The 12,474-nt window shown below is 43.4% G+C and overlaps 1 protein-coding gene across 1 annotated transcript in view; it reads right to left on the minus strand.

Annotated features, from left to right (window-relative positions):
• The window catches only part of LOC148137827 (uncharacterized), a 209,923-nt gene that overhangs the window by 135,787 nt on the left and 61,662 nt on the right, over positions 1-12,474 (minus strand). Inside the window, exon 7 of the mRNA XM_087982123.1 lies at positions 11,824-11,830. Within this exon, the coding sequence (XP_087838249.1) occupies positions 11,824-11,830 (7 nt within the window). The remainder of the gene's footprint in view (positions 1-11,823; positions 11,831-12,474) is intronic.

Below are 12,474 nucleotides of genomic sequence, written 5' to 3' on the forward strand. Positions count from 1 at the left end.
TTATAATTACTTAGAGGGACAGATCGATCCTGAATGGCTGAATGCGATCTTCCTCACCTTCTATAACAGCATCGCGGGGTTGAATGAGTGAACAACACATGAAGCAAGAGCAGCAGGTGGCCATTCAGCCCCTCGAGCCTGCTGCACAATTCAGAATGCTCATTGTTGATGTGATTGTAACTAAGCATCCCTTTCCTGTCTGTTCCAATAAACAATGATTCTCTTGTTCATCAAAGATCTGTATAACTCCGCCTTGAGCGTTTTCATTAACCCAGTCTTCACTGCTCCTTGTGCATGAGAAGACCACAGACCACACAATCCTAAAGAGAAAGGAACATCCCTTTCCCAGTCTGAAATAGGAATGCCCTTATTGTCAAAATGAGTTCCCCTCAAACCAACCATTATTCTTTTAACACAACGGTTAGGAACAGATATAGACCATTCAGCCCCTCAAACCTCCCCAAATTTCCATTAACCCTCGGCAATCAAATACTGACCAGATTAACCTCCACTGAAGTTAAAGGAATTCCAGGTACAATATGTTCACAAGAGCTCAAGAAATTAGAACAGCGAACATTGAACAGTACAGCACAGTAAGAGCCCTTCAGCCCTCAATGGTGTGGCGATCTTTTATCCTACTCTAAGACTAAACTAAACTGCAGAGCCTTCATCCTATTATCATCGATGTGCCTATCCAAGAGTTACTCGAATGTCCCTAATATAGCTAATTCTACGACCATTCTTGGCAATGCATTCCACGCACCTATCACTACCTGTGTAAATCACCTGCCTCTGACATCTCCCCAAAACCCTCCTCCAATCACATTAAAATTATGTTTTCCTCATGTTAGTCGTTTCTACCCGATGAAAATGACTTTACTAATCCATTCAATCTGTGCCTCACATTATCTTGCACACCTCTATCACGTCACCGTTCATCCTTCTTTACTCTAATGAGAAACGCTAAAGCTCCCTCAAACCTTCTTCATCAGACATGTCCTACAGGACAGGCAACATTCTGGGAACTCCCGTCTGCACCCTCTCTAAAACTTCCAAATCCTTTCTTTAATGGGGCGAACAGAACTCAACACAATATTCCAAGTGTGGTCTAATCAGGCCTCTACAGCTGCAGCATAACCTCGCAGCTCTTAACTCAATCCCCCAGTTTATGAAAGCCAACATATCATACACATTCTTAACAGCCCCATCACCTTGAGGGCTTTGGCAACTTTGAAGAATCTGCAGACGTGGACCCCAAGATCCATTTGTTCCTCCACACTGCCAAGAAGCCTACCTTTAACCCTGTGATCTGCATTCAAATTCAACCTTTGAAAGCGACTCTCTCCTAAAAATGGGAAAATAGAGCAGAATCAGGCCACTTAGCCCATTGGATCTGCTGTGCCATTGGATTACAGCTGAAATGTTTCTCACCTACATTCTCCTACCTTCGCCAAATGATCATTGATTCCCAAATTAATGAAAAGCTTATTCATCTCTATCTTAAAGAAACTGTGTGCAGGAGTGTGTGTGTTTGATTGTGTGTCCACATCTGTATGTATATGTGTTGTGTGTTTAACGTGTTTGTGTATGTGTGTGTGTATCTCCGTGAGATGAAGTCTTGCCGTTTTTTGGGGTAAATCCATTGAAATTGCGATCAACCCCTCACCCCCCCCCCCCCCCACCTCTCCGTCTGTCCCTGTTAAGTTTATTGTTATACAATGCCACCCTCTGCTCGCCTCCCCAGGCCTTTGCACTAGTGTCAGTAGTTTGTTTCTTTCAGAGGACATCAGATACCGTCAATCTCTCACATTGCATGGCTGTTTGGTTTTTCAAATAACGTCATTGGAAGCACAGAGCAGTTTCGTCTTTTACCTAGTGATATCGTTCCTGAGATATTACCACCACCACTGGGTCAGTTTCAGGACTTTTCAATCTTTTCTCATTTATAATTTGTCTGAGTATATTGTAAAACATTTCAAGATAATGAACGTGAAATACATTCATTACATTGACTTTCAAATGGTTCCGTCAATCTTGCTTGGAAGCATTTGTGGTGGAAATATCCTTTAATTTGTGCAGTCTGTGTCATGAATAATCCTCAAGAACAAATCACTTCCACATGCAGAGCGACCATAGACATAACTTTACATGAACATCCTAGACTCTAAAGGTCCTCAGTACGATTACAATCCTCCATATACCAAACTGTGGGTGTGTGCGTGTGCAGATGGTTCTGTCAGTTTGGATGGCGCTATAAGCTACCTCCCTCCCCCTCCCTCCCTGTATTCCCTGATAGTTGTCACCCTGCGGTGCTGTCAACGCAGAGGAGTGTGAAGGCCAGCAGAGGGGGAGATTGCATCACTTTAAACACCAGAGAGGCCTACAGATCCGCTGTGCACATGGACACATAGATACACACAGAGACGAATACAGTCACGCAGACAAAACGCAGAGATGAAAACAGACACGCAAATACACAAAGAGACAAATACAGACACACATAGATGAGTACAGATGCACAGGCGCACAGAGAGGTGAATACAGACGTGCAGCGACACACAGAAACAAATACAGGCACACAGATACACACACAGACAAATACAGACAGGAAGGTACACAGTAGAGATGAATACGTGCACGCAGATACCGAGATGAATACAGGCATGCAGGTACACACAGAGACAAATATAGACATGAAGATGCACACAAAGACGAATAGACTCACACAGGTGCCCACGGGGATGAATACAGATGCAAGGATACACACAGAAATGAACACATACCCGCAGATACACACAGAGATGAATACAGACACACAGATACTCACACATGAACACAGGCATGCAGATAGACATCGAGACGAATACACACACGCAGATACAGACAGGAATGCTGACATGCAGATACACACAGAGACACGCAGATGGACCGAGAGACGGATGGAGACACACAGATACACGCAAGATGAATACAGACATGCAGATATACACAGAGACAAACACAAACACGCAGATACACACAGAGACGAATACAGTCACACAGATGCCTACAGAGACGAATAAAGTCACACGGATACACACAGAGATGAAAACAGACACACATATACTCACAGAGACAAACACAGACACGCAGATACACATAAAGACTCGCAGATACACACAGAGACGAATTTAATGACACACACAGATGAATCCAGGCAGGCAGATGCACATAGAAATGAATAAAGGCACACCGATGCACATAGAGAGGAATACAGACACACAGATTCAGAGATGAATGCAGACAGCCAGATGCACACAGAGACAAATACATACGCACAGATACACAGAAAGACAAATATAGACACGCAGATACACAGAAAGACAAATATAGAAACGCAGTTACACACAGAGACGAATAAAGTCACACAGATACCAATAGATACAAATACAACTACACATTTACACACAGAGTTGAACACAGATAAACTGATATACGCAGAGACAAAAACTGATGCGCTGATACACACAGAGATATGCAGATACACACAGAGACGAATAGAGACACACAGCTACACACAGTAATGGATACAGACACGCAGATACACACAGAGGTGAATATAGACAATCTGGTACATACAGAGATGAATACAGACATGCAGCCGCACACATACATAAATACAAGCATGCAGATGCGCACAGAGACAAATACAGACATGCAGATGCACACAGCGATGAATGCAGAAACGCAGATACACACAGTGACAAAATCAGACATGCAGAGAGACACACAGAGATGAATATAGATGCTCAGACACACACGGAGACAGATCGAAAAGCACATATAATAATACAGGCACACATAGACAAATTCCTGAAGAAGGGCTTATGCCCGTAATATTGATTCTCCTGCTCCTTGGATGCTGCCTGACCTGCTGCGATTTTCCAGCAACACATTTTCAGCACACATAGACAAATATCGATACACGGATGCACATGCACACACAGATACCCAGTCATCAATACAGACGCACTACACCCACTGCCACACTGACGTTTATATAGACATCGGGAATCTGCCAGTGTTTACTTTTCACGTGGTGACTTTCTCAATATTTCACTCTCTTTGTGTGGCTCGTGTCAATCTTTCTGCTGTTCCATAGATAATTCTCTGCATTCTCTCTATAGCTTCCACCTCTTTCCTTTAATGAGGTGACCAGAACACGGTATTGCAAGTGTGGTGTTATGACACGGCGATGAACCCTTCTGCTAATGAAACCAAACACTCAGAAAAGCTCACCTCGTTCATAATCTGTTAAAGTCGAGTGACAGAGAGCTCGCAAATTCCACTACTTAACAGGAAATAATATCAATGTATTCCTTAATTCTAAAAGTGAACATTGAACAACAACAGTTATTCACAACTCTACGTTTTCCTTTCTCTGAACTGTTTGTTATCTTCCTCCACCTTTCACAATATACTCTTCCAATTAAAGAAAAACTGTATTAAAATTACATAAACCAGACAGTGGCTGTAGTATCCAATGCGCTCTTTCTTTCCACTGAATATCTCCCTGGGTCACGTTCTGTCTTTTAATGCAAGGATATTTCGTTCAAAAAATGAATCTTACACAGAGAATGGTGTTCATGGCAGACTCTGAGGATGGCAGTTTACTCTCGGTCTAACTTTAAAAATGCGCGCCTCTTTATTCCCTCAACATCAGCTCATCTCCTTGGTTTGATGTTGGCAAAACAATAAATTTAAAATTGAATGGGTTTAGTGTAGTGGGAAATCATTTAAACTTGATTGTTAAATTCGGATAGTTGTTAAAAGAGCAACCAAATCTCAATATATCTGTTTCACAGCCAGATGTCACATAGTTTCAGTACAGTAAACTCTGAAAATATTAGCTAGTCATATAACAAGTACTTGCAAGATCTCAATGCAGTACAACATTCAACTTCATCACAGTGGGTTAAACAGTGGGATCATAGAGCTGCAGCAAAACATCACAGCTCTGAAACTGAACTCCCCAGCTGTGAAAGCCAACACATCATACGCCTTCTAAACAACAGCACCAACCTGGATGGCAACTTTGAGGATCTATAGACATGGACCCCAAGATGCCGCTGTTCCAGATTTATCTCGATCTGTCACTCATCAGCTCAGTTCTGTCAATGTCCTGTTGCTACCTACAACAGCCTTCCATACTAACCACCAACTCCACCAAAGTTCGTGACATCGGCAAACCTATGAACCCACCCTTCCAATTCGTTATCCAGCTCTCTTATAAAAAAATCACAAAGAGCAGAGGTCCCAGAACACATCACCAAGCTAGTCACCAAGCTGCCTCTGTTGCATCTACCACTACCAATTGTCTTCTGTGGGCCAGCCAATTCTGCATCCAGACGACCTGATTTCCCTGTAAGCCATGCCTCCTTATTTTGTGAAAGAGCTTACCATGGAGAACTTTAGCAAACGCCTTGTTGTAATCCATATATACCACATCCACTGCTCTAATTCATCAACGTGTTTCGTCACATCCTTAAGGAATTCAGTAAGATCTATGAGGCATGACCTGCTCCTCACAAAGCCATGCTAACTGTCTCTAATCATTTATAATTTTCCAAGTATTCATAAATCCTGTCTCTCAAATCCTCTCCAATACTTTGCCCGTCACTGGTGTAAGACTGGTTAGCCAATAATTCCGAGGATTATCCCTATTCCCTTTCTTGAACCAGGGAATAACTTTTGCCAGCCTCCTGTCGTCAGGCACGACTCCAATGGACAGTGAGGATGCAAAGATCATCGCAAAATGCGCAGCAATCTCTTCTCACTTCCTATAGTATCCTCGGGCATATCCTGTTTGGCCAAATAAATTTATCTATCCGTGTGTTTCTCAAATTTTTCAACACATCCTCCTGTTCTGGCATATTCGCCTGTTTCATGCTGTCCTCAGAAACGTCAAGGTCCCTCTTATTAGTGAATACTGAAGCAAACATTCATTAAAAACCTCCGTTACCTTCTCCGACTCCGGGCGCAAGTTCCCTCCACTATCCCTGATCAGCCCTACCCTCACTCAGGCCATCCTCTTGTTTCTCACGTAAGTGTAGAGCATCTTAGGTTTTACCTTAATTCTATCTGCCAAGGCTTTATCATGCACAGTTTTATCCCTCCTGAGTTCATTCTTCATTTCCACCCTGGTTACCTTGCAACCTTCTAGGGCACTGCCTAACCCTTGCCTCCTCAACCTTATGTAAGCTTCATCCTTCCTCTTGACTAGATGTTCTAAAGCGCCTGGCACAATGAAGATATGGAGCTGTAAATAAGTGGAGAGATCCCCCCTCCCTGCAGAGGATGTACATATTACCCATTAATCCCCCATGGCTCCTCCGAGCTGAAGCCGCTCACCAAATCCAGGCAAAACAATGTTTTAAAAAGTTGCACGCATCTTATAACAAGAAAATTAAATCCGTGCCATCCATACTTTGACCTCAGGCAGTCCGGGTGAAACAAAATGTAACCACCCCCACCATCCCCAAACCCACTTTCTCATTCGGCGGTAAGTGAGAGAAACGAAAAGAAGTTGAAGAGCTGGCCGTCTTCTTCTCATTGTGGCAACCCGACCAGGCTGATGTTCTTCTGACGGCCCCGATTTTCGAGGTCGTCGACGACTCTACTAAGACCCTTACCTACCATTCCAGGGCTTGGACACGACCCGCTGGGGATTCTGCCGTGGTTTCTGAAGCCGCGGTCCGCTGTTCCACCTCGACGATGCACGGCCCGATACGCTGAGTCTCCTGATCCTGCTTCTGCATCTTAGCTGAGATCAGTTCCAACCTAGTTCGGGTCTCCTCCATTGCTGAATCAATCTTGTCTCGCAGGCTCTGAACTCCGAGACCAGGCTCGACTCCACAGATAAGTCTCCTGGAGCGTTCGCAGAGGCTGACGTCACAGCTGCGGGCGTATCCATCGCTGCAGTGCCCTGCTAGTTGTGATCTTTATGGTCTTTTTCCCTTAGTCATTTTCCGTTACTCACTTAAAATGGGATAGAGCAATACTGGGGATCAAAAATCTCCGATTTTACCACAATTGGGAAGCAAGAGAGGGTGAATGCATCACTTTGTCTGGGTTATGGTGCAGAGTTCAGCAGGGCAGGCCTACTGGAGCGCCGCCATCTTGGATCTCACCCGAATAATCAGTGTTAACATTTTTTTTAAATGGTTTGAAGATGTTTCTTGTAGGGGGAGACAATGGAGAACTATTGGATGTGATATAGTTAGATATTCAGGTGGATGTTTAAGAGTTCAGAAAGTGAATAGTAAATAAAATTGAACCAACGTGTTTCAGGGGCGACTTTGGGAAATGGAAAGGTAAATGTGAAGTTGGCTTTCAGTTAACGGAAATTGGAATATCGAAGAAAAGGCGTTCTGCACAGACTGCATGCAGCGTGGATGAGATTATACCTGTGTTCTGTACTGTTTCAAAGAAAGAGAGGTGATCTCAGGGAAACTTAGAAAATTCACCCACCGCAGACTGACTCATAAAGGGGCATGGAGAAGTGCAGCAGGCAAAGTTAGGGGGAACCCAAGATGTTGTACAAAAGCATCAACCTGAACAGAATAACCAGGGAAAAATTAGGACCCGTTTCGAAACCAATGGGGTAATCAGTATGTGAAACTGGGGAACATTGATAGACTGTGACATGAGAGCTTCACATCTGTTTTATTTGGGAAAGGAAGATGCAGGTACAGAATTTTAGAAGATGGACTGGGAAGCTCTCGAGCAGATTGATATAAGATGCAAGTTGGGATTATTGGTTTTGGATGTTGTAAAGTCCAGATGAGTTGTATCGCAGGATGCTGTTGGAGACAAGAAAGGAAATGTCCTTACCTAAATGTTTTAGTCGAATCTGACCACACAAGGGAGGTGCTAGAGGACTAGAAAACAGCTATGTGGTCCCAAGTCACTGGGAAGGTGGTAGCGATAGACAAGTGTCTGGTGGTGTACCACAGCGAGAAGTGCAGTGTATCTAATTATTTGTGGTATTCATAAATGATGTAAATGTGAATGTGGAGGGGGTGGTGGGGGGTGGGGTCTGAGCGTAATAAGTAATTTTGTGTTTGACATAAAGATTGGCCAGGTGGTTGGCAGTGAGGAGGAAGGCCTTATGTTACGGGAAGATACAGGTGGAATGGTCAGATGGTCAGATCAATGGCAGATGGAATTGAATCCTGATAAATAGGATGTGATGCACTTTGGAAGAAGGAACTAGACAGGGGAGAATTCACTGTATATCAGAACACTAGGGAAGTCAGAGAGTGTTTCTCCACACATCCCTGAATGTGACTGGACAGTGTAATGCCCAGTTAAGAAATCACACGGGAATGTAGACATAGTGTTTATTCATCGAGGCGACATAATATGAGTTAAACATGCCATTGGTTAGGCCATAGATAGATTAATGTGTGCAGTTCTGGCAGCCACATTACAGGAAGTATTTTGGTTTGTCAGTAATATCAGAAGCTGTTGGGGTCACCATAGAGTTGGAAGCTTCAGTGGATTTGCTTTCCCTCCTAGATTGGAGAACTGCATCTGAGAATCTGTGTCTGATCTTTCCTTTTTGCCAAGTACATGTTTATGGGATATTACTGTATCAGAACACTTAATTGTTGGTAGAGTCTAGGCCAACGCCTTCAAATATGTTTGAGGAGCTCTGCTGTCTTCTATAAGACTCCTTCTCTTCTTGTATAATTCGTTGGATGCACTAAATGGGCGCTCTCTACACTTCTCCAATAATTTCATTGAGCTGAATGACTTCCTCATATTCCTGTGAAGCCAGCGTGAGGAGCTGAATAATCTCCTTCTTTTACCTGTGGAAATGTGCAGTGTCCAGCAACACTGTTACATGAATGTTACCAATACTTCCAACAGCACAAGCCTGAATGTTGTCCGGGTCTTGCTGCACGTGGACACAGACTAATTCAGGAGCTGAAGGAGGACATTTTTTCCTGAATATTGTGTGACCTTCAGTGAACACCCTCACTTCTAATCTTTATGAAGCAGCTGAAAATGTTTGTGCTGAGGAAGCTACCTTGAGGATCTTTTGCAGACAAGTCCAGGACTGCATGGATGTTTGTACACAAACCACAATCATTGTGCTTTATACTTTAAATAAGTCTAACCAGGGAAGTTTATAACTCATTCTCATTAAGTGCAATCCTACTCAGGCTCCTTGATACCATTCTTAGTTAAATGATGCCTTGATGTCAGGGCTGGTCACTCTTCCCTGAGCCCTTGTGTTCATGTATTTTGCTCATATCAATAGGTCACAATGTGGGGGTAAGGAGTGCTTTTTGACAAATCAGAGTTGAGGGCTGTGAAGATGTGGACATGAAAGAGGATATTATACCTTATGATCTTATTGTGGGTGAAGACATGCTTGCGGGGGGAGGGGACCGTGTGGATGAATGACATACCCCTATTTGTGGCATTCTCACATTCAATTATTGGAAAGAAGAGGGTTTTATTTTCCTGGAAGCTCTGTTATTGAATGTTGCCAGATTGTCTGGACCATCTCTGGCTGAGGTGTTGGGGCTGTATTCACAGTGAAATTGGGTCTACAACATGACCAACATATGAAGCACATGTTGCAGAGAGGGGAAGCTCTGTAAAGAGAGATGAGCGACCTCTTTGATACCCAGCGTGGGTTTTCCAATTACATTTTCCAAACCAGCCCAAATTGTGTGTGACAGTTTTGAGGGGCTGAATGGTCTCCTGCGTTTCTGTGCACCAGGGTATTGCAGTAAGTAGCCTCTAACTGTTCATGTCTGGCAGGTTTGAGGGACTGAATGGAACACAGTAATATGGGACTGAGTAGCAGGAGTGGGCCATTAGACACTTTGAGCCTTCTCCAACAGGCACTAAGATTGTGGCTGATCAGGTTATGATCACAGCCCCACTTTCCTGACTGTATCCCGTTATCCATGACTCACTTCTCTGCCAAATATTTAACTAACTCAGCTTTGAATCAATGTAAATCAAGAAGCATCTCAAAATTGTGGGGAAGAGAATTTCCACTTGAAATGCCTGTTTAGAATGTCTCCTCATCCCTCTTATAAGAGTCATATTGCATGCAAATTGGTCCGTGCTTACCAGACATCCCAATCTGATCGAGTCTGATTTGCCAGCATTTGGCTCATATTCCTCTATTCCTCCTTATTCAGATACCCATCATGATGCCAGACTCCACCACTTCCTCTGGCAAATGATTCCATATGCACACCTCCCACTGTATGAAAACATTGCCTCTAAGTTCCATCTAAAATATTTCCTCTCGCAACTTAAACCTATACCCTCTATTTTTGGAATCCCCTATTCTGGGAAGTAGACCTTGTCTATTTACAAAATCCATCCCCCTTATGATTTTATAAACCTCTATAAGGTCAGCCCTAAGCCTGTAATTCTGCAGGAAAAACCGCTTTAGCCTATTCAGCCTCTGCTTATAGCTCAAACTCTCCAAACCTGGCAACATCCTTATAAATCTTTTCTGAAACCTTTCAAGCTTCGCAGCAACCTTCGTACAGCAGGGAGACCAGAACTGCACGCAGTATTCCAAAATGTGGCCTCACTGACATCCTGTACAGCTGTAACATGACATTCCCAACTCCGAAACTCAATGCTCTGACCAATGAAGGCAAACATGCCAGACACCTTGTTCACTATACTATTCACTTTGAAGGAGCGTTGCATCTACATCTCTCTCTCTCTCGTTGCTCGGCAACATCCTTCAATGAATTTCAATTCATTACTCCGATTTGCTTCCCAAAATGCAGCATTTCACATTTATCTGAATTAAATTCCATCTGCCACTCATCAGTCAATTGGCCCATCTGATCGAGGTCTCATTGCACTCTGAGATCATTTTCTTCATTACCCACAACACCAGAAAACTTGGTGTAATCTGCAAACTTGCTACCCTTACCACCTATGGTCACATCCACATCATTTATATGAATGACGAAAAGCAGTGGGATCAGCACTGATCCTTGTGGCACACTATTGTTCAGAGGCCTCTAGTCTGAAAAGCAATCCTCTACCAACCTCTGTCGCCTCCCTTCAACCTAATTTTCTTATTCAATTGGCTTGGGTGCGCTGGTTCCCATGTGTCCTAACCTTACTAACTTGCCTAATATGCAGAATCTTGCCGAAGAACTTGCTTCAGTCCAAATGGAAAGCATTTGCAACACTGTCTACATCAATCTGCTTTGTCACCTCTTTAACATATTCAGTCAAATTAGTGTGACACGATTTGTCATGCAAAAAGCCATGGTGACTATCCCCAATCAAACCTTGCCTTTTAACATGCATGCAATTGGCTATGCATCAGAATCCCCTCCAACAACTTACCCACTATTGATGTCAGTTTCACCGGTCCAGAGTTCCCTGGGTTGTTGAGTAACTGTTTTCATTTCCACTGCCACTTCTCCATTGGTCACAGCAAAGTATAGGTGTAACCAGGTTGATGATATGGCCTATGATATAGGTCTCACAATGGGTCAGGGTCGTCCTAGGAAGAAGTCATGTAGATTTCCTTCATCTGTCAAAATAAGAAATTTACGATGGAAACAAAGTTCCTCAAGCTATGATGGAAAGATGATTGATAAACAGTATAGAAATTACAAAAATGTACATTGATATTTCCATTTCTAAAAGTAATGAAGAGGACAAACATGTGCAGACACACACACAGATACAAACACAGACAGGCACACGTGGACACACTCAAAGACACACACAGACATACACACACAGACACACTCAACCTCACACAAACAAAGACACACAAAAACTCGTACACACAGACACACATGCACATGCAAATACACACTAACATACGAATGCACGTACCGTAGAGTGTACAAAATTAGTGCAGTAAAAAGGCCATTTGGCCCATCCAGTCTACTGAACTATTGATCATGGCTGACATGTTTTTCAAGCCCGTTCTACTACCCTCTCACAACAAGCCTTGAGCACATCTTTAATCATAACTTATCGAGTTATATCCTAAAGACGCTAAGATGTGTGAATGTGCGGCACGCACATGAACGCGTGTCTGTGTGTGTGTGTCTGAGCGTGTGTGTGTATTTCGGTGTGTGTGTCTCTCTCTGTGGGTCCGTGTGTGTCTGTGTGCATGTGTCTCTCTGCGTGTGTGTCTCTGCGTGTGCATGTGTCTGTGTATCTCTGTGTGCGTGTCTTAGTGTGTGTGCATCTGTGTATGTGCGTCTCTGTGTGTGTCTCTGTGTGCGTGTGTATGTGTGTGTGTGTCGTGTACGTGTTTGTGTATGTGTGTGTGTGTTTACCTAATCGCAGGAGAAAGCATTATTGAGGAGGGGTGTTTTTCAGACTGGAGGCCAGTTGTTATGGACTAGATCAGGCCGCTCAAAATATTCTTGAGCAGGCAGCGCAGATCATAACTTTGTAATTTGTTTCAGA

The sequence above is a fragment of the Chiloscyllium plagiosum genome, unplaced genomic scaffold (assembly GCF_037043375.1).
Source record: "Chiloscyllium plagiosum isolate Xiang-an unplaced genomic scaffold, Cpla_swu_hap1 HiC_scaffold_42, whole genome shotgun sequence".
In the NCBI taxonomy this organism is placed as follows: domain Eukaryota; kingdom Metazoa; phylum Chordata; class Chondrichthyes; order Orectolobiformes; family Hemiscylliidae; genus Chiloscyllium; species Chiloscyllium plagiosum.